The 23,566-nt window shown below is 42.8% G+C and overlaps 1 protein-coding gene across 1 annotated transcript; it reads left to right on the top strand.

Moving 5' to 3' along the window:
• The first annotated feature begins 6,994 nt into the window (after nt 1–6,994).
• Nucleotides 6,995–20,562, top strand: LOC146058054 (hydroperoxide isomerase ALOXE3-like). Its single transcript, XM_083170017.1, has 15 exons — nt 6,995–7,098; nt 9,673–9,851; nt 11,772–11,976; nt 12,306–12,387; nt 12,932–13,054; nt 13,695–13,795; nt 14,001–14,173; nt 14,297–14,443; nt 17,376–17,579; nt 18,182–18,268; nt 18,438–18,607; nt 18,809–18,930; nt 19,121–19,221; nt 19,873–20,043; nt 20,233–20,562. The coding sequence occupies exons 2-15, from the start codon at nt 9,705–9,707 to the stop codon at nt 20,410–20,412; spliced, it is 2,013 nt and encodes a 670-aa protein (XP_083026143.1). The 5' UTR covers nt 6,995–7,098; nt 9,673–9,704; the 3' UTR covers nt 20,413–20,562.
• Nucleotides 20,563–23,566: the final 3,004 nt, after the last annotated feature.

Below are 23,566 nucleotides of genomic sequence, written 5' to 3' on the forward strand. Positions count from 1 at the left end.
AACATCAGTTGCCAATTAGGGGGCCCTTACAAACTTTTGCTATGGGGCCTACGAATCTCTAGGTACGCCTCTGTTAATAAGATTTCCCATTCCCCTGTAGAGATGTCTGGGGGATTACCCCAATGTGCGCCTTACGGAGGCGGTTCCGCAGACCTTCATAAAGAATTTCCAGGAGAAGCTGAAGGAGAAGAGAGAGGAACAAGAACATGACTGTCATATCCCTACTTGGACCCGAGTGTGATTGAGAACAGTGTCTCTGTATAACATGACTAGTGGCTGTGATCTACTGATTATGCCTGACCTAGCTACCAGTGTATAACGTCCTGATTTGCACTGACCATCTGTGTTGTGTGGAGTCTATAGACCCTGTATTGTTTTCAAGCCATTGTCAGATATTTGATGTGATTAAACATATCAATACAAGCTGCGCATTAAAACTATTACATAGTATGTTCCTCTGACGGGAAAAGTGTTGGCTCTTAGACTGAACACACCCCTAAAATATCATAGGGGCATCCAAAGGGTCACTTTAGGGAATGGTCAAAACTAAATAACTATTTCTTACTATGGGAACTGCAACCAAACCTAACATGGAGCATTGGACCATTCAGTAACTGTACAATAGCTTGTGGTCAGTGCAGTGCTATTTTTCAGCAGGAACCAGCAGGAACTCAGTTCCTGAACCTCTAATTAAATATGACATCATCAGGTACTGAAAATGTACTTTTTATAAGATAAGTTTTATTTTAAACTCACCTGTGAGTGCCTTTGTTTCTAAATACAATATCTACATCTATCTCTCAGTCCCACTCTCTATTATATATGTTTTTTTTTATTTAATTGATCCACCCACAGACCAGGAGTTCCTGAACCTATTTTTCCAGAAAAATAGTACTGGGTCAGTGTATATAGGAGCTTCAGAGATTTTTGGAAACGCATGTACAGATTAATGTAGCAGGGTTTCACACTAGTAGATGTCTTGACATGACAGACGGTCCAGTTGCTAAAGGGGTGGCAATTTATTGGAAATAATATGTATAGCTTTTCCCTCTGTTACACATACCTGTAGGGGGCGCAGAACGTGAGCAGAGCAGGGAGTAGTACATCTCCCCAGTGTATGTGGATGTAGGTAGTGGTGTTGGAATGCTGGAATAGTTTTCTAATGCAGGAAATTAAAGGACTCACTGGAGCCTATGGATGGCCTCTGTCCCTCTCGTGCACATGCACTGCATTTAGGTCACTGGCTATAATAAAGTGAATGACACCTCCATGGAGGAGCAATATGTGATCCGTGTTATTGTGTTCTCCACCTTGAAAAAGCACTTGTGTGTAATTGTGCAGAAATGGTAAGGCGGCACTCAGACGAAAAATCCAAATAGTAATCCAAAAAGTGGATTTAATGGGCAATGTTTTGGGGCTATACCCCTTCATTAAGCCACTACAAAAAGTGGCTTGATAAAGGGGTATAGCCCTCGAAAAGTTGCCCAGCTCATGTCAGCCCCGGTTAGAGCTGTATATATACCGACACATGCCCACAAGCACTATACCTTTGATAAAGCTGCCAAGATCGGCAAAACGCGTCAGATAGTGTTTGCCCAAACTCCACCCACTTACTTGGGATTGCAGTCCGGACCAGCCCTACAGCAATGGCTCTTCCTGACCATTTCTTTCCATCTGGGAGGCCTTTGAATTCATCCTCTGGTGCACCAGTGTATCTCCCTCTTACCATACAAGACCCATCCTTCAATTTGCCAGTGGACTTCAGTTATTTGTGCCAACCTTGGGACAGCGTCTCTACCAGCATTTCATCATCTTGCCAGGAGTGGTAACTATCCCATTCTGTTTACAAAATGTGGGAATACTAGGAACGGACTCTCCCTTCATATTTGCTGCTTTATTGTGGACATGAGCATTGTTTACATTCAATGGTTTCAGCAGGTTATGGTTTTAGAATATATTAACTTTAATGTGTTAATAAATATTTGTACAGATCATGCATCCTGGCCAATATCCCACAGGAAATATCCATTTCTTTTTTTCTTGTGTACCCAATTATACAGGCTTCACTAACCTTTTAGTTTAGCAGCTGCTGAGAGCTTTTCATACCAAGTATTCCCCCCTAGTTTCCTCCTATCCAGGGTTGGTTACTAGTTTTTTTCCTGCCCCAGTGGCGCTTACAATTTATATTCCCTACCACATGTACACACACATTCTTTGTTAAGAGCCACATAACCTACCAGTATATTTTTGGATTGTGGGAGGAAACCGGAGTACCTGGAGGAAACCCACCCAAGCACAGGGAGAATATACAAACTCTGCACAGTTAAAGGACATGGTGGGAATAGAACCCTTGACCTCAGTGCTGCGAGGCAGTAATGCTAACCGTTACACCATCTGTACTGCCCAACTGTTATGTGTTTTATTTGTGTTGATTTAATTTTAGCGCGAGTTCTGAAAACAAAAAAAAATATATAAAATCAATTTCCACTGATTACTATTTAATTGTATAAAAAATTTCATATTTAATATATTTCTTGGTGTACTTCTGTTCTGATGATTTTTCATATCACATTGAAAATGGTAGAGCAAACCTATTCTTTTGAAATTGTTCAGCAAGTATGTTCTATATCTTTGATCGCTAACCTTGACACTCCAGCTGTTGAACTACACATCCCAGCATGCTCTGCATCAGATTTAGCATGGCCATACAGGAAAACTGAAGCCGAACATGCTGGGATGGATAGTTAAACAGCTGGAGTGTCAATGTTAGCCATCGAGGTTCTATATCCTTTATTCTGTAGCTCAAAGGAAACAATTGATCGCATTAGCTGCCTTTATCGCATAGTGTATGTGGCATTAGTCACCAGCTAAGAGAGAAAGCAGACACCATACATCTTTCTCTAAAACTGGGAAACGGTTATTTTCCTTGACACGCCCAGGAAATGACTGGTTACCACTCCCTGTCAATCAACTTCTGTATGACCAGCAAAAAAAAAGTGTAATTACAGGATGGCCTCACGCAACCATACCACAGGCGGTGTGCATGTGTTGTCAGTCCTGCAGCCTGTGAATATGCAGCAATGCAATCAGATCTGAAATAAGCCCTAAGCCAACCCTTCGCATCAGAGGTACATATCACGTAAGAAAGGAACTACGCAAATTGTAATGAAATATTTAATCACATCAAATATGATCAGACAATGGCTTGAAGATTTCAATGTCGACTCCTCTGCCAACACAGATGGACAGTGCACATCAGGGTATTATATGCTGGTGGCAAGGTCAGGCATAGTCAGTAGATCACAGCCACTAGTACGATTATACAGATACACTGTTCTCAATCACACTCGGGTCCAAGTAGGGATATGGCAAACGCATGTTCTTGTTCCTCTCTTTAATGGAATGGGAGATCTCAGCCAGCTTCTTCTGGAAATTCTTTATGGAAGTCTGTGGAACCGCCTCTGTAAAACGCACATTGGGATAATCCCCAAGACGTCTCTACAGGAGGAATGGGAAATCTTATTAAATGGAAGCCTCAAAGACCAAATCACTTTAATACTGTAACTGTCCATTCACATTACAGAGTGATATACATAGTAGAGATGGGCGCCGGGGCCAAAGATTTGGCTTTATCAAGCGACTGAAAGGCTTTGGATTTTTTTTTTAAATGGTAAAAAAAAAAAAAATAACCAAACCACGTGATTTTTGCACTTTGGCCATGGAGTAATATTAACCTCAATAACATTTCCAAACAATTTTGACCACTTTATAGCTCACAATGTTGTTTTCATTCAATTTAGGCCAAGGTCTGCAGCAAGCTGGATGGTTATTAACACACAGAACTTCTGACAGTATCAGAATGGTGTATTGGGGTGCAGTACAGACAAAACACAATTTTTTTTTTGTGTTGTGCTTGTCTAACACTGCGTGGAGGCAGAACAATCACACACGTAACTGGCAGTATCAGTATGGTGTACAGTACACCACAATGTAAAAAAAAAAAAAAGATGACTGACAACCTGCCTACTGTACTCCACTACACTGACAGCCACTACCCTCTGCACACTGACTGACAAAGCCTGCCTAACACAACCAGTACACTGACACAGCCTGCACAAAGCAGCAAACCCCCCTGCATAACTTTGCACAAGTACCCACCACACACACCAGAGCTGTGGGCTGCTTGGGAAGAGTGCCGACCCAGCCGTGCGCACGTTCCTCCAGCAATTCCCTACCCCCTTTTTTTGTGCTCTATGAAATGTATTTATTAGTCCTTTTCAGGACTCTAATGTATTAGCAGCCTCTTGTCACTAGTCACCCTAAGACCACGCCAGCAGCAGTACGAGCTGACAGTGGCACAGGGTTGGACTCAAAGACATACGGCAACTGAAATCCTGTTTGCGGCACTTGTCCCTAGGACAGGGAGTGCACGCCGATAGCTACCTGTTATACGGAGAACGGACGGCTCCCCGCTAGCTGTACGCGACCATAGTTTCAGGTCGACAGCACGGGGTTCTACCTAGTACCTGTGATACTATTGTTACCGTTACCACCAGCCTCTCCTTTTGGGGGAATCATTGCATACCGTCCATATAGGGCAGATTTAAGCTGTACTGGTTAAAGAGTCTCCCTGCGACCGTAACTATAAGCTATATTCTCAATAAACGGCGTAAGGAAATAACTCCACACCATCAGCTTAATTAATAACCCTAGCCCAGGTAGCAATGTTTATCCGGGCATTGAATTGATTCACTAGCAGTAACCCATATATATAATAGAGGTGCTGCATCACCCTAAAAACCCGCTCTGTAAGCACTGATTTTATAGTGACCTCAGACGGAAAGGGGTAACCGATTAGTGATATTACTGCATTTCTGTGATAACACACAGCTCAATTGTATTATCAATATACAAATAATACAAACAGCACCACGCCAGATAAACTGGTAATTAATTGAGCTAATTAATTCAATCTCAATCAACTTAAGTACCAAATACCACATCCAAGTAGCTAACAGACAGGCTGTTACATTTGTATATAGAACACAAACCTATTTAAGATTGACACACTTCTCTCCTCAAACAATTGTTTAAAGGTCAAGAAGGAGAAAGCTAGTAGTGTAATTGATAATATTGAATAGAGGGAATTTGCTCCGGGAACTTGCACGTGCCTTTTAATAGCACACTGTTTTCACTTGTGTTAATGTTATTTGTCATATTTCGTGTTCTTCACTTTTAAAATATAAATAATAAAAGGTAAATTTTATGACTCTTTTCTATAAATGGTGCACCGCCATATGACAATCCATTCTCTTTTTTGTAAAAATCTCATTAAATAAATTGTCGGTGGGAGCACACCCCTGGATCTAATAGAAACTGAATAAACTTGACCAGAGGGGGCCAATTAAATAAATTAAAAAACTATTCTGATATCTATCTCCCTTCCTGTGCAATTGATCACCAAAAGCTCCTACATATCTTTATAGTAAGGTCTGTTTGTGGAGGAAAATTCACTTATCATTTATGGAGCAGGTCTACCGCAGTTATAAACATTGTAACAGAATGGAGTTCTACCCGTATGTGGGATACATGGAGTTCTATAGAACTCCATGTATCCCACAGAAGAAGCTCAGCATGGACCTTTATAATGGATATGGTCATTTGGTGAACAGCATGGATGCTGACAAGCAATGGGTCAACACCATTAGGTTGAAATGCTGAAAGGTTGACATGGGTCTAGGTCAACATGGGACTAGGTCGACATGGGTCTATGTTGACATTGGTCTAGGTCGACAGGTCACTATGTCGACATGAGTCTAGGTTGACAGGTCACTATGTCAACATGAGTCTAGGTTGACATGGCTTTAGGTCAACAGGCCATTAGGTCGACACATACATTAGGTCGACATGGCCAAAGTCGACAGTCAAAAGGTCAACTTGTTTTTTTTGTTGTTTTTCTAGCTGGCATGAGCCGACAGGCGGTATTTCATGCCCTACCATCCTCTAGGGTAGGGCTGGGCAACACCGGCCCTCCCGATGTTAATGAACTACACATCCCAGGATGCTTTGCATTAGTTTTGCTATGTGGCCATGCTGAAACTGATGCAAGGCATGCTGGGATGTGTAGTTCATCAACATCTGGAGGGCCAGAGTTGCCCAGCCCTGCTCTAGGGCGTGGTGGGAGAATAAAATAGTGTGCCGAGTGTAGCGAGGCACCGTGCCCGAAGCATGAGGAGCCATGCAAGGGGACATGGTGCTACGTTTTAGTGTTTATGTTGACTGTGTTGACATTCCGGTAAAAAAAAAAAGTTGACTTTTTCAATGTCGACCATACCCATGTTGACCTAATGACCCTGTCATCCTACAGTCATGTCGACCTTCCTGCATGTCTACCTTAACTCATGTCGACCTAAAAGCATGTCAACCTAATGCTGGTGACCTAATGATCCATACCCGCAGAGACATAGCATTTGTCCTGTAGCTCTAGTTGAGACAATGTAGTCCTCAATAAAATATGTGTCAATTGTTAATATAGACACTCGCTGCGCTCGCCATGCTTCGGGCACAGTACCTCGCTGCGCTCAGCACACTACGTTATTCTCCCACCACGCCCTAGTGGATGGTAGGGTATGAAATACCGCCTGTCGGCACATGTCGGCTCAAACAACAGTGAAAAAAAAACATGTTGACCTAATGACCCTGTCTACCTTACCCATGTCGACTTAATGACCCTGTCCACCTAATGACCCTGTTGACCTAACCCATGTTGACCTTCCTGCATGTCGACATTAATTCATGTCGACATTAATTCATGTCGACCTAAATGCATGTTGACCTAATGGTGTCGACCATCATGCTGGTGACCCAATGACCGTATCCCATCTCAACTATGTAGCACCTCTCATTACAAGCAGCTAGGGAGTGCAGTGTAGACTAGAGCCCTATTTTCCTATATATTCTATGGTATGGGGATATCTACACACCTGAGGTTGGAGATTGCCTCAGTCTAGATTAGTGCCCCTCCCCCACTGCACTCACACGGTATATAAGCAGGGACCTAGCACTGACTGCTCATTACTGACTCAGGCACAATCCAAAGTAAGTTCTCATACTTATATAGTGGCAGATTTCTTGGGGTGAATCAGGGCCGGCCTTAGGCATAGGCACACTAGGCAATTGCCTAGGGCATTTGGAATTCCTAGGGGCATCAGCAGCTTCTGCTGATTAAAATGATATGCAGCATGCCTATATTCTGTGTGTGAGTGAGGCTGTATCTGCATATGAAATAGTGTATTCATGGAAATCACTGTAACATAGCATTCCGTATGCAGGTACAGCCACAGTCGCACACTAAATATAGGCATGCCGCATATCATTTTAATCATCGGAAGCTCCTTGTGTGTGCTGGTCATAACAATGCAAATAAGACGAATTTTCAGCAAAAAAGGCAGCAAAAAAGGCACCCAACGTTAGCAGAAGGGCCAGGAGCTGCATGGCCTATTGAGACAAGATGTATGAGGAAACATCTGAATCCAAGCAGAGGCAGAGGTCACAGTATTAGCGGCTGTGCGAGTGCGGTCTGCGGGTGGGTTGGTTGTGCAATATTGTTCGGCATATGTGTAAGGGGCATTATGTGTGTCATGTATAAATGCATTAATAATGTGCGACATATGTGTAACAAGCATTATGTGTGTCATGTGTATAAGGGCATTAATAATGTGCGACATGTGTAATGGGCATTTTGTGTGTCATGTGTATAAGGGCATTAATAATGTGAAACATATGTGTAAGGGGCATTATGTGTGTCATGTGTATGAAGGGCATTAATAAAGGTTGCCATAATGTGTAAGGGGCATTACGGTTATAAGGACATAAATAATGTGTCTCGTGTAAGGGGCATTACTGTGTGGTATTATCAGGGGTGCCGAGAGAAAGGGGTAGGGGGTACAAATTACCCAGGCCAAAGCCTGATGGGAGGGCCCAGTGGGGGCCCTGGGCCCCCTCCCCTTAAGTGACAGCAGCAGCTGCAGCTCTTCTCCTCTGCCCAGCACACACTGCTTTGTGCTGGGTTGCAGTGTGGCCATGGAGGTGGTTAAAATACAATATTTTCTCAGGATTTTTTTCTAAGGGTATAATTTGATGAGTAATGTATATAAGGTAAAGTGGTACTACAATGTGATGTAACATGAATAAGGGACACTCTCATGATATAATGTGAATAAAGTTGCACTACTGTGTGGCATAATTTGAATTTGGGGTAAAATTGTGTGGCCATGCCCCTTCCCAGCAAGAACGCACCCCTATTTGGGCTGCGCACCAAATGTGTGCACTGTTTCTATTTAAAATATTGCAGGTAGGAGCACCAAAATGATGACTGCTATGATGAGGGTTGATGGTGCTGGGAAAGGGGAGCAGTGTCAGAGGCGGAACTAGTGGCGGTGCTAGGGGGCACCAGCCAAAATCTTGCCTAGGGCATCATTTAGGCTAGGGCCGGCTCTGGGGTGAATGTTTGGGTGTGGGACCCTGGAACTTGTCTGGCTGGGCCAATTCAGGGCATCACTACATAACAAATAGATTTACATTCTATACCACTTTCTTTGTATGTCTTTCATCCATATTTTTTTCCACATTTTTTATTTTCTTCAAACACTGAATAGTTGCTTTCATCTTACACAATACTCTGTAACACTTCACTGCCAAATTTAACTCATGTGATGTCCTGTGGGATTTCCTATGTATCCCGGGTGGCAGTGGATGAGAGGTTAATGGTCAATTGAGAGATGATGTTGTTGTGGGCAACAAACACCAGTTGCTTTCTTATTGTCCAGGAATGCTGGCACTTGTGGTTCTCCAAGTGTGCTCAGGGAAGGCTTGCTGGACATTATAGGCCGTCTTTATCATACAGTATCTGTAATGATGCTATTTTGGAGACACAACCCCTGCTCTGCCCTTACCAATAATCACATCTGCTATGCCCAAAGATGCTACATCATTCCCCAAATTCCCCCAGCATGCCACACTGCCTGTAACTTCCTGCTGGGGCCATCAGAACATCAGTAAATATGGATTGTTCTTGGCTTTGCAGTGCATCAGCCAATCGCTACTCCCACAGACAGGGCTATATAATATTTATGTTGTGCATTTTGCTCAGCTGTTTGTAGTTTCTATCTGCTTACGAAACTGATGGTTACTAAATCTGAGACTTCTATCTGATATAAAATGATGGCTGTTTGTTTCTGGTTCATTCACTCAGGATATTTCTTTGGCATTGCCATTTGTACATTTGCAGAATCAATGGAGGGTCATACACAAAACAAAACTGACCCTTAGGGTGGGTATTCAATGTCAGCCACTATTCCCAATGGGAAATAGCGCCTGCCACCTATTCAATGCTGTTATTTCTGATAGCATTGAAGGCAGACTTTAAAGTAAGCTGGATCTGTTTTATTGGAAACTCCTGTGGATTGTATAATTCACAACTGTTACTCCACATGTCATGACAGTTTTCACCACTCGAAAGGCGGAACATTGAATTCAACCTATCGTATCTTTCAAGCTGGGTGGGAACAGCCTGGGATTCTAACTGTCAGTATGTTCCAGTAGTTAGAATCCTGTATTTAAAACCGCCCTTAGTAATTTATGCCCAATTCTGACTGGTCTTGTTCCTTCCAGCGCTGCTCCGTCAGGCATTGTTACCTGAAGACATGGGGACCTACAAGCTAAAGATTGCTACAGGGACTGACCTGAGTGCTGGGACCTGTGACCAAGTCTCCATTGTTCTTCTGGGCACCCTGGGAGAAAGTGTTAAACATCACCTGGATCATAAGTGGAGTAACTTCAGACCTGGAGCTGTGAGTACTTATTAGTATGCTCATAATACCAGTAATATAAGCTGTTACATGATGTTACATGATGTATGAGCTTTGTATCTGATCATTAGACTGTTCAGAGAATAAAATGTATACATTTCACAACAATAGTCTTAAAATGTGAGTTCTCCTACACTTTCATTTCTCATTGTACATTAGGGCTTGGCCCAGTGGCATGAGGTCTTCTGTAAGGGCATTTCCTGGCTATGCTACATGGTGGAAAGTCATAGATGGATAAGAAACTGACACTTTTTTTTTAATACAATAACATCTATGACGTACAAGAACACAGAAAGGGAAGGCTGCGGTATACATGGTGTACCTAGTCATTTTAAAATATAAAACTTTTATTAATCTAGATTAAGACTGTGAAATGGGGTGGGATGTACCAAGCAACTGCAGTACATCCCGCCACATCGCAGTTCTGTGCTAACATATGTGATTAGTATTGCCAAGGGTAATTCTTGCCATGAGAGCTGCCCTTTTGTGAAACTGGTGGTGGGGAAGGTGAGCCCCCCCCCCCCCCCCTCCTGCTCAGTCCACTGCTAGGCTCCTCCCTGCACCCAGAAGAGGGTTGCTGCCCGGACACAGGTAAGGGAGGGATGTGAAAAGAAACATAGGCGTACCCTGGCGGTGGGGCTTTAATGCATATGAAAGTGTTTAAAATTTTTTACCATATTTCCAGTTTAGTACATCCCGCCCAAGTGTGATAAATATAAGGTGGCAGATGGTGCACTATACCTGTATAATACAGTATATATGTTTTTTTTTTTTTTTTAGTGAGATGAATACTGTTTATCATATACTATAGTACTGCACCTATTTTGTGCCCTATGTACTGTAATAGACTGGATTGTTCCTTTGGCCTACACATACAATATAATTGCACCCTTCATAACTGGCATTAAATTATTTATCCTGCAACTTATTTGACCCAGTTCCGGATTGGCTTCTGCCTAAATATGTACATAGTGCATGCAAGAATAACCAGATTAGTAATGGCAATGCACTGTAATAATGACCTAATAGTCCTGTGCAGCAATATGTAATAGATGTAGATTCAAGTGCACAGGCTGGGACCTGAGGGGGTGGGGCTCACTAAATATTTCCCCTGTGGGCCAGTCTGACCCTGGACAAAGGCAGTAGTGATGTCTCCACAGCTTTCAAAGGCTTCTGCACCAGTATGTGACCATATCGAATACCTAAACAGACTTGTTTTGATTTTCTGCCAGAAAAAATTAGATTTCTACAGCTGGTTCCAATATATTATATAAGTTACATATTCCCCAAACCAGACTGTTGCCTGGTCATAGTGGAGTTTAATTATTGGTAATTCCAACAAGAAAGTGGAAACCTCCAGGGTTGAATTCAACAGTCTAAAATATTTGCAGAACTTTTTTATTAAGGAGCATACACCATGATAACAGCCCATATTCTAAGCAATCTGAATAAATCTCTTAGAAAATAACTGCTCACTGTGTATGCCTGTTGGCGATGTGCTGTCCCACGCGTTGTGTTCGCCGGCTCATATCTTGAGTTTATGTAGTGAACATCTGTCCAAATTGCCAGTGTTCTAACCAGAGAATATTTGTTAGCACAGACACATTACTACAGGTGTATAAGCAATCTCGTTAGCCATGTGTGCTGAGTGATCTGTAGCCTAGAACCCTAAGCAAATAGATGCCCTTAGTGTAAGTACTTACCTGAACAAACAATTTATATATTCTTGGTTTTAGCTTTGATAAATCGCAACCCCATTGCTTCAAACGTTGCAAAACTTATGAACAATAGAAGACTTATTCCGTAAATTGATGCAGAATTCTGTCTGCAAATCCCCTGATCCATAGAGATGTTCTGTGGTTCCTCGGTGCATGTTTCTCAGACATCGCTCTGCTTTTCCAGGTGACTGACTTTGAAGTTGACACAGTGAAAGATCTTGGAGAGCTCCTGCTGGTTCAGCTGTCAACAATGACCTACAATAACTTTAATACAGTTGCTTGGTATTGCTGCTATGTCAATGTGACCTGCCCTAATGGTCGGCTCTACCAGTTCCCGTTTCATCAATGGATACCTACGGGAATGACTGTGGCCATACCAGAGGGCAAGGGTGAGATTCTATCCAGACTTGTATTGTGCTCTCTGGGGATTTCCTCATCTGGTCTGTGGGTGGTCCTCATTGTGGGATAGGTAAACCTGCTTACCCCTATGTATGACATTGTCAAAAACTTCATCTCCCGGTTGGTGTCCAGTACTGTTTAGATTAAGAAATAGTTAGCACACATGAAACACTACAGATGGGAAGGTTTCCATGTATGGGCATTTCCCTTATGGAGTCACATTATTGATCTTGCATACTGTATGTACATACTGTAGGAATCGCCATTCATAAACCAGGCTGACTATGGTACATTACAATACACTTGGGTTCTGTTTCAGGCATCATACTATCCAGCAATACTCACCCACTACTAAAGAAACAACGGACAGAGGAACTGGAGAAGGAGAGAGAAACTCACAAGTGAGTGGTCAAAATACATTGAGTACAGCTTTATTGCTGTTTCTATGAGGAAATTCATTCATTATATGATGAAAAGTGTTCCCTTTTAGGGAGGTGCCAAGGGAATTGCGGCCAGGTTAAGCTTACATTTTACTTATGTACATCTTTCATTAGCATTAACTCTACTGTTACTGCCAACTAAGATATATTCAGGTCTTCAGCCTATGCTGTCATGTGACCAGGTCTGAACTATCTCCTCCAGTCTCTGAGCCTTTGCAGATTGAGCCAGTTATTTAAAAAATAACTTTCTTTTGGGTCGCTTATTCTACATTAAGCTGCCTCGTTAATTTAAATAGATCCCACTAGCTTTAAAACATTGGGGCAGATGTATTCAGCCTGGTGAAGAGAAAGTGGTCTATGTTTATCCCCTTCCACTTAATCTCTTCAAAAGGCTTAATACATCTGCCCCATTGAGAGAAACTGTTCTATAATCCCTACATCTAGGAATGGTCCATGTAGTAAAATCATGCATTTCTTCTATACTACTAACCTCTGTATCCTGCAGGTGGAAACGTTATGCAGAAGGTGCCCCTCACTGCATTGCTGTAGACAAGGTTGAGGAACTGCCCAGTAATGACCAGTACTCCTTCCTAAAACTGAGCAGCTTCCAGCATTCCAAGTCAGCCGTGTATGTATCTAGTCTGAGTAGGAAGTTCTGTATATCCATAATGTATATTTTACGTGACTGGCCAAATAGTCCTTTGTTTTTACAACCCCTGTAACCTGTTAGTATTTTGTTTTATTTGCTTAGTGATTGCTTTGGTATAGTTTTGTCAGGAATATAATGTTTTAATGTGTATGGGGCTTTGGAACCCATGCCCAAGTGCCTTTCCAGGAACAATCTTGGTTTGTGCCAATATTTGTTGGGTGCCAACATCAGCAAGTGCTTACACACTTGCTGATGCTGGCCGTGAGTGATGGTTAGGGGGGGGAGCAGCAACATGGCTGTCATTTACAAGGACCTCCCTTATCTGTACATGTCCAAGGAAGGGCTGGGCAATGTACCGTAGCAGATATTGTTTATCTGTACACACTAGGCGATATGACACCATTTTGTTAAGTAGGGCCCATCTGAGAAATCTTTTACTATATTGCTTAGGGTGTATGAGGCTTTAGATCACAATTTGCAAATCCCCTTTTTCATATCTGTGGAAATTTAAATTAGTTTGTCCCCAAGTCAGTGTATGTATTTGTAGGACTATGGGACATATTAATTATGTTTCATGTTAGTACATCTCTGTAGTTTATTTGAATCCTCCATTTCTTAGGGGACTTGCAATGATGCTGGAAGGTTTCACAAGTGCGGAATCATGGCCTGATCTAGATGAGATCAAACGAGTCTTCTGTCTGAGAGGGTTTGATAACTCAGGTACTTTTTTGCCAGTTTCCTTGTAAGGTGAATATCTTGGATGAGGGAGTAACAGAAGCTTGTCTGTCACCTCTTTACCATATAAACTGAGTGCGTCATATGACTAAAGTGCTCTTGTAGAAGAAGCAAGATCAGAGCTATCCCAGTAGTCCCTCTTGTCTGCAATAAATGATATCAAATGTTCCTTCATGTCTTTTATTCCCAGATGTGGTAGCTGAGATGTGGAAGGAGGATACCTTTTTTGGTAGCCAATACCTGAATGGCATAAACCCTATACTCATCAGGAAATGCTCCCACATTCCTGAGAACTTCCCAGTTACTTGCCACATGGTGGCTGCATCTCTGGGGACCACCACCACTCTTGAGACAGAACTAAAGGTGAGGGGTCTAGTTTTGGAAACTAGGGGCTAATGAACTTTGTATCTATTCCAATGAACAAAGGTAGCCCAAAAGCATGGCTACTGACCCAGATGCACTGCAATAAACACGTTTGTCTTGCAGAAAGGTAATATCTACTTGGCAGATTACAAGCTGCTGCATGGGGTCCCTGCCAATAACTCTGTAAATGGAAAGCAACAATATATCGCTGCCCCTGTGTGTCTACTGTGGAGAACTCCTGAAGACCAGCTTGTCCCAATAGCCATCCAGGCAAGTCTTCTAATGTCTGCTTAAATTTCAAATATATTTGAGGTGAACGCTCCAGTGGGCTGAACAAGTGTGGTTCCATCTGTGTTGATCATTGATAGGCAGGCTTAAGGCAGTAAAAATGTATACCATACCCATACTTGTATTCCAAGCAATCCTTGTCTGGGTACCAATACATAGTTTACAATCATTGTAAACTTTATTTGGCAAATTTTTACCTGGGCAAGCAAAAACCCCTCGGCTGAGCAGTTTGCTTCTACCTAAACCTACCGACAATGGTGGCCTGAATCCCCTTGTTGGATCCATGCATTAATTTGCTTCATGGCCACTTGTGTTTGGCATTAGGCAGAACAAATTGCTTTATGCATGTGTAACCTGCAGGGCTCTTCATAGCCAAGCACTGGAAATCCACACAAACTCCATCTCAAATGTATGAACAGGTTGTGGTATATATCCTTCAAGGAATATATTCCTTTTTTTTTTTTTTCAAGATCAATAGATCTTGGGCCCATGGTTCAATTTCCATTCCTACTGTTCCCTACTAATTTCTCACTGGCTATTTGTCTGTACTTTATGTCTTGTTAGCCATGTTTATATTTACCTCCTTAATAGTTGTTGGATATACAATTGGGATATTTCTGATTTTGTGCCTTACTTAAAAAATATTTGACAATTCTTATTCTGTTTTCAGAGGTATGTATTGTGTATATTTTGTATGATCCTTGGTTTAAACCTTGGGGTTAAAGAAGGGGGAGGGAGACAGTGTGGAATGGAATTCTGTCACCTCTAAAGATAAAAGGTACTAGTTTCACCTCCAACATAGCCCTGCACAATAATTCCAACAGAAAAGCCTGTTCCAGCGACTCCACTAAAAATTAGTCTCTGTGCGTGCTGAAGACTAGTTGACAGGGTGGTCGGGAAGCTACTGAATGGATCTGATGATGGGACATGGGTGGTGAGTACTGGACTGACATACAGATATGTGTATAGGCGGCACTAATACGGACAGGGTTTGAGTGACACTACTATGTGGCCTACATGTACAAGGAGTAGCACTGTTTAAAAGGTCACTGGTGTGTCGCAGCATGCATAAGGGATGCTATGTGGTGTAATACCAATTGGGGGCACTACAATTGGTATGTGAATACTGTGTTACTATGGCATAACTTGAATGGGGTTGCGTAACCATGTCTTCATACCACTGCCCTTTTTTGTAAAATGTGAGGTCCTCTCATTAATTTGCCAAAAACCCTAGCACTGGCATGTGCTCCGCCTAATGGGGGTGGAGGTTGTCGGTGGCAGACTAATAGTTCCACCAACCCTCAAGGACCTTTTTTGCCTTATATTTTTCTACTACTGTTTTATGAAGCTGTTTGAATGAAAGGCTGAAAGTGATCCAAACCTTGATTGACAGGCAAAGAATTACTTGGTGTTACAATAATAGCCTTTACTCAGATACCACTTTTAAATGGAGATGGTTCACAATGGGTGAGTCGCGTAGGATAAATACAAGGTTGTGGATGTATCTACAGTGTCGTCAACAGTAAAAGGTTGACATGGACAGTTTTTTTTTTTTTTTTTTTGGCGTGGACCATCAATTAGTATAACCCTTATCCTTGCATAGCTTGTCTCGCTCACAATGCTTAAGGCACTGTTTTATATTTTCCCTCAACGCTAATGTGGATGGTGAACTTAAGGTAAAAAAAAAAAATTGTGGAGAAATGTCTACCTTTGACCCTGTTGACTTACTGTCTATCTAGACACTGTAGCTCTCACCTGGATACAAGACCTCTGCCAACACAAGACTTCAATGTCTTGAAGTTGGAAATATTAAAATGTGTGAAAATACTTACATAATGGTCCTTGGCTACAAAACCACAGGTGTGTGGGTACCACAAGGGATGACTACTTTGCTAGAGCAAAACCTTTCAATCCATAACTTTTTACAGGGTTGTTACAGATAATGCTATAAATGTGGACAAACTGAATATATTGTATTAGTTTCAATAAAAACGAAGCCTGGGAAATAGAAGTAAAAAACAAACCAACCCAGAGTCCTAATATGACGTAAAATAGGAGATCTTGCCATGAACGAGTCCCGTCAGTATCCTATATTGTATAATCAGTTATAGGACTCTGATTAAGGTAATACAGTTGGAGTTGTCTGTAGCTCCCATGTATCCTCACAGTTTTTAGTACCCCCAATCCTTAGTTATTTAGGATTAACAAGAGTCAAATACCCATGTCAGTATATAGAGGAGGTGGGTGGTCCAGATGTGTTCTCCTATAGACTTCATAAATTTTTATACTTCCTAAAATGGTTTGGTTAATTTTTACTGGGCAAAATTGTTTGACCTTCATTACCAGTTATCTATAGAGCTCACATTCTGCAGTGCTTTACAGAGTATATTTGGCGGTCAGTCCCTGTCCCAGTGGAGCTTATAATGTAGATTCCCAACCACATGTTAATACTGTTTTTTGCTGGGGGGGGGGGGGGCATGGTGGGAATCCATTCCATGGTCTCTGTGCTGTGAGGCAGTAATGCTAACATTACATTAGCTGCATACATTCATAGAACTGGTACAAGATTGTTAGCTTGCTTTATTCACTTTAAGAACCCATAATCTGTTCTCTACATGCCTGAAGTCACACACCAGACCCAGCATTTCTGCTTTTTATCCCAAATCTGCACACACTTGGGTCCATAAAATACAGTTTTTCTATAAAGTACATGCAATATCCTATTTGGTAATTACTTCAACCTTTTGATGGATATCAGATGGCATATGTCTTACTAGTTTATAGGTGAGACTAGAACACTTTCGGTAGGGATATAGATAAATCTTATGCATTAAAGCTTAATTATTAAATAAGCTCATGTGCAGATATGCTGCCCACTTAACCTCTAATACCATATAATCATCCTGTCTTACAGTTGTCTCAAACCCCAGGAGAGCACTCTCCAGTCTTCCTGCCCAGTGACTCTGAATGTGACTGGTTATTGGCGAAGATCTGGGTGCGCAATTCTGACTACCAGGTGCATCAAGTGGCCACTCACCTTCTCCGTACTCATCTCTTTGCTGAGGTCTTCAACATTGCAACCACCAGACAACTTCCAATGGGCCACCCAGTGTACAAGGTGAGATTTTGCTTCCCAATATTGTCATGGCGTGGCAGTCTCTTTATTGGCATATCTGTAGAGCCCCTGTTAGGGCGGTTAATATGGAGGCTTAGGAAGGGTCACTAGTGGTGGTTATAAGGATATGTATGCAGGCCTCCTTGGGTCTCGCAGTTATGTATATTCTAGATCAGGCATGTCCAACCTGCAGCCCTCCAGCTGTTGTGAAATTACACATCCCAGCATGCCTTGCCACAGTTTTAGCATTCCATAATAGCAAAACTGACAAGGCATGCTGGGAATGTGTAACTTCACAACAGCTAGAGAGCCGCAGGTTGGACATGGGACATCCAGAGGTGTAAGAATAATGTTGTGGCTGAACATTTGCTGCCACATTATCTTCTGTTGCAGTATGGTTTACCGCGTACATTTACATTCAGACTAAAAACCTGTAAGTCATCGGTTTGTTTTAAATTAATATCCAGAACCTAGTCCGGTTTAACGTAAGGCTAATGCTAGAGCAATTTAAAAAGTATTCTGGTGTGTTCTGTATTTCAAATATATTGGTTACTCCATGAAGGTCTATATCGGATGGGATCCTAATGGCAATCTTTCTCTTTCAGCTAATAACTCCACATCTTCGTTATACCCTTGAGATCAATATCATTGCCAGATCTACTCTCATTGGTCATGATGGGGTCTTTGATAAGGTGAAATTCTTTCTTGTACAATCGTAACAGGAAATTGTGCCATCCACAAGGTTTAGAATCTGTAACCTTTTATATGAAAAATAAACCCTAAATCACACGCCTGGCCTGAATATAGAAGCTGCAGTATTGCACAATAACAAACATCCACCATCCTTTTATTTTTTTCCAGATTATAGTAACTGGGAAAGGTGGGATTCCAATACTGCTGAAAAAAGCAATGGACGAGGTCACTTACAGCAGCCTCTGTCTCCCTGATGACATCAAGGCAAGAGGATTGGAGGCCATTCCCAATTACTTGTACAGGGAGGATGGGATGAAGATCTGGTTGGCTGTGGAGAGGTAGTATTGTAAAACCTTCTAGCTGCCCTCCCAGAGGGAGATGACCACATGTTCCACTGTTTAATGATTTTGTCACCTTCTGGTCAGTGTTAAGAGGATGTAGAAAACCTTAATGTTGCCAACATATCTGGTCAGCTAAAATTCAACACCCTGTAATCACCCATACTTTATTTACTCATTGTACCTCTTTATCCATTTCAGCTTTGTATCCAATATTGTTAATTACTATTATGAGAGTGATGTGGTGGTCAGTACAGACCCAGAACTTCAGGCCTGGGTGGCTGAGATCTACAAAGAGGGATTCTTGGAGTATAAATCTACAGGTTAGTGACTTGTTCTGTGCTGTCGGATCATAATGATGTCCACACTGAACCAACCTGATCTTTGAAATGATGGTAATCATGGTGTTATCAAGTCATACAGCACCAAATGTGATGGTCCAGATCTTACCTTGAATGTTCCAGCAGTGTATAGGAAAAGTCTAAATGACTAATGGTTTATTCCATTTGCTAGGAATGCCCTCCTCCTTGAAGACCAAGGCCTGTTTGATTAAGTACCTGACCATGGTGATCTTCACTTGTTCTGCTCAGCATGCAGCTGTCAACAGTGGTCAGGTGAGTGACCGACTATAACCACTTTGCAGTAAACTTTTCTTATCCCATGTGGTTTATTTCGTATTCTGGGCCAGATGCACCAAGCCTCAAAAGTGATACAATCAGCTCCTTCCTGCAATGTGACAGACTGTTTGAAAAATGTCAGACAGGAGCTGATTTGTTAGTAGTTTATCACTCCATCTTACCACTTTTGAAGCTTAGTGCATCTGGCCCTTAGTCCTTGATTTGGAGAATTGTAGACCAAATTGACAAATCTGAGATCAACCATTGGAGACATTGACCTACAGGGTTGCTGACCCTAAATGGTGCTGTGCAACATTTCTCTACATTAGGAATCTGTACTGTATGCATTCACCACTCTAAACTGTAACATACATGTCACAAGCCTAATTGTATATTCTATGAACCACTTGTGTATGTTTCATGGGACAATGTTTACTAGATAATGTGGTAAGCCTATATACAGTAGATCCTGAAACGCAATGCACTACAGCAGTTTCCCATACTCTGCCAATACATTCCCAATATTTGTTAGCCAACCCAATTTTGTTTGGGAAATGCTGCACTACACTGTAGCTTGGCCTGTAATTATGAGAATGTGTTCTCAATGCTTTCCTGGTGTAAAGCATTCCTGTCTGGATTTCATTGCAGTCTGACTTCTATACTTTAATGCCTAATGGTCCCACGTCGATGAGAAGCCCCCCTCCCTCAGTAAAAGGGGTCAGCACAACCCAGAGTATCCTGGCTGCATTGCCTGAAGTAAACACTTCCAGTTTGGGCATATCCACTGTGTGGCTGCTCAGTAAAGAACCAATGGACCGGGTGAGTACTGGTGGCCAGTATGAATATTGCAATATGCGCAGAAGAGGAAGTACAAGATCAGCTGATCTAACCAGTGCAATCCCACCATCTATGCATGTGCATATCACTGTTATTTGGTGGTGAATGGACTTATTCATTGGAATAATTTTGAGGCTTTCATTTAACATTATTTCCCGTTCCCCCTTGTAGAGACGTCTGGGGGACTATCCCAATGTGCGTTTTACAGAGGCGGTTCCACAGACCTTCATAAAGAATTTCCAGGAGAAGCTGGCCGAGATCTCCCATTCCATTAAAGAGAGGAACAAGAGCATGCGTTTGCCATATCCCTACTTAGACCCGAGTGTGATTGAGAACAGTGTCTCTGTATAACATGACCAGTGTCTGTGATCTACTGATTATGCCTGACCTAGCTACCAGTGTATAATGTCCTGATTTGCACTGACCATCTGTGTTGGGTGGATAGTTTGGGTTTTTCAAGCCATTGTCAGATACTATTTATAATTAAATATTTCAGTACAACTTGTGAATCTCATTTCTTACATACTGTAGTATGTACCTCTGATGGGAAAAGTGGTGGCTCTTAGAATGCACATATATCATAGGGGTGTCCAGAGGATCAGTATAGGGAATGGTTATAACTAAATATCTTCTGCTATGGGAGCTCAACCCAAACAAACATGGAGCATTGGACCATTCGGTAACTGTACAATATATTTTGGCCAGTGTATACAGGAGCTCTGAGGACATTTGGATGTGTGTGTACAGTTTGTAGCAGAGTTTCTGTACACACCAGGGAATGCCTTGATCTAAGAAAAAGCCCAGTTTTTAAAAGCTTTTGTAAAAACCCAAGTGCGGCTTTATCCACTCCTCACCATATGAGTAAATGGTGTGGTGCTTAATGTTGGTCAACTATCCAGACAGTGAGTGTGGTGATGGGGTTGTGGTGTAGACATGCAGGAAGGTTTTTTATATTGTTTGGGGGAGGGGGGGGATTAATGCAGGTAATTATAGGTCTCCCTGGAGCTAATGTAAGTGCAGCGGTGTAACTATAGCACCGCAGCCACGGGGGGGGGGGGGGCGCTGTGCATGTGGGGGCTGCGGTGCTATAGTTACCCCCCCCCCCCCCTCCAATCCTCCGCAGACTCACCTATCTCGCTGGTCCTGGCGGCTATATGGCCGCCCCCATATAGCACACTGTTCTTAAACTGTCTGCTGTATGGAGGCCATTTTGTGGTGGTCCTCAGCAGAAGAACAGAGCCGCCGGGACCAGCGCGATAGGTAAGGCTGCGGGGGGTTTGCATGGGCTATGCCACGAAGTGGTAGACTTCTGGGTACTTGATTCCTAGCACAGGCCCATCACATTGAATACCATTATACTAAATAAGGTATGCGATATTGTACAATAAAATATTGCATTGTATACCATACGATTTTTGATTGTACAAGCACCCTGATGGGTCCTTACAATGTTAAATGGCCCCCCATAGTAAACACCAACCCGAAGCGTGGCGGTACGTGTCCTCCGACCTTTTCATACCCCCCACTATCCACGTCGGTGTGGAGTTGATTTTTAGATGTGTGGCGTTGATTTTTAGATAGTGTGGCGAGCCACTGAGCCCTGTGAGGGGACGCAGAATACATGTAAAGAAATACGTGTGCGCTCGCCACTATCTAAAATGAACTCCACGCCGACATGGATAGTGGGGGAATGAAAAGGTCGGAGGATGCGTACCAACGCCCCTCACGGGCTCGCCACGCTTCGGTTTTGCGTTGATAGTGGTGGTTTGTTTAACTTGAGTTGATGACGTACCAAGTTTACTAAATGCCTATTACTGGAACTATTTAGGGCCCATTTATAATGCAATCTGGGCAGAATGCTACCACGCAGGGATGTGTCATCCCACAAGCGCAGGGTCAGGGCTCTGAAAGAAGCCCGTCCCTGCAATGCAAGAAGCAGGGCGGGTCTGTCTGCACGTGTACAGTTAGCGTTGACCAGAAGCAGTTGGATGTGTATCCCTTAGGCTACAATGGGCTATCGCCATCTCAGAATGGCAATAGCCCAGGAATGCGAACTGCTGCTGCCAGATTTTGCTACATCGGCTGCTTTGCATCCCCCATAGAAACCTATGGGGAATGCAGCTAGCAGCAATGCAGGGGGGAATGCAGATTCATGCTGTGGTACCCCTTTAGTACATTCAGGGGGTAATTAATATTTGAGGTAAATATTCTTTGATAAATGTGATTCTTAGTCTTTTTATAGTGCTCATATCTGGATCATACAGTAACTTCTGCAGTCGCCAGCTGACATGAACTGAAACATGCCAACTATTGGGCTTGGATGTAGAATGACCATGGGGAGCACTTCCTAGTTCTTTTGCATTTAATAGTTATTGTGCATGAATGGACTTTCCTCTCCTCTCCGTTTTTTTATTCTGCCTTGTTAAAGTTCTAAAACTAGAATCATTGGTTTTTGGCGCAGCTTCAAACTTGCAATGATTTCAGCCTGGAGAGGAGAGAGTCAGTAAATATGGTTAAATCATACCTGCCAACTGTCCTGGAAGGTGTAGCAGATTTTTGGGTGGTCATCTACACCCCTGGAAAAGTAGGTGGTGGTGTCACAGTCCACGAAATTCTTAGTACTGTGATTCCAAAACTGTGTTGCGGCTCCCTGGCATGCTGCAGGGCTGTAACAGGGGTCCCCTGGCCAGTGTCCCGATGCGGCATCCTGGCAGCTGCATGCATTTTACTTGTTGGATATAGTGCAAGCAGGTAGTGGGGATGTATGACCGAAGTCAGTCATCAGGTTGTGAATGCGCACTGCTACACAGCAGGCAAATGACGGGGATGAAGGCGGTACTGGCAGCTGTGGCAGAGGAACTGAATGCCTGCCATCTAGCCAACCCTGATCACTCAGAGTTTGATGTGCTGCATATTAGGGTGCTACTTGGGGTATGCATGCTATGTTTTATTAAAGGGTCAAGCTGGATAAATGTGCAGGTATATAAGGAATGTAATGCAGGAAAAATCTTGCAATGCATTCAGGCGTTTTCCATATGCATGGAGTACTTTGCGAAGGATGGCTCTTTATGGTGATGGGATTCAGGGTCTAAAACTTGGAAGTCCTATCTGCGCATGCACTGGGTGATGTGCGCTGCCTGGGATGCAGGAAGGGATCCAGTTGTATCATTCACAGTTGAAAACTGCAATAGAAGCTTCTATGGGCAATGCTGACTTTAAAATCTCATTTACCCCATTCTAGGCTTGATGCATATAGGAGCTGCGGCCAAACCTCCAAAAATGACATGATTTCTTCTTCTTACTTCATGGCAGCCACACAATGGGTTTACCCCTCTCTCGCTTGTACACTAGACAGGTGGTTTTTCCCCTAGGAAATGTGTCTGGTCCCTGCTGTGTGCTGCATGCCTCCCACAGTGGCCAGGGGAGCAGGGTGGTGCTGTGTCATCGCCGCTCCTCACTCTTTCCAGCTATCGTGGCAGAAGGGGTGGGGTTTCTGCATTCCAGG

Source organism: Crinia signifera, chromosome 2, assembly GCF_055691185.1.
Source record: "Crinia signifera chromosome 2, ASM5569118v1, whole genome shotgun sequence".
Classification (NCBI taxonomy): Eukaryota; Metazoa; Chordata; class Amphibia; order Anura; family Myobatrachidae; genus Crinia; species Crinia signifera.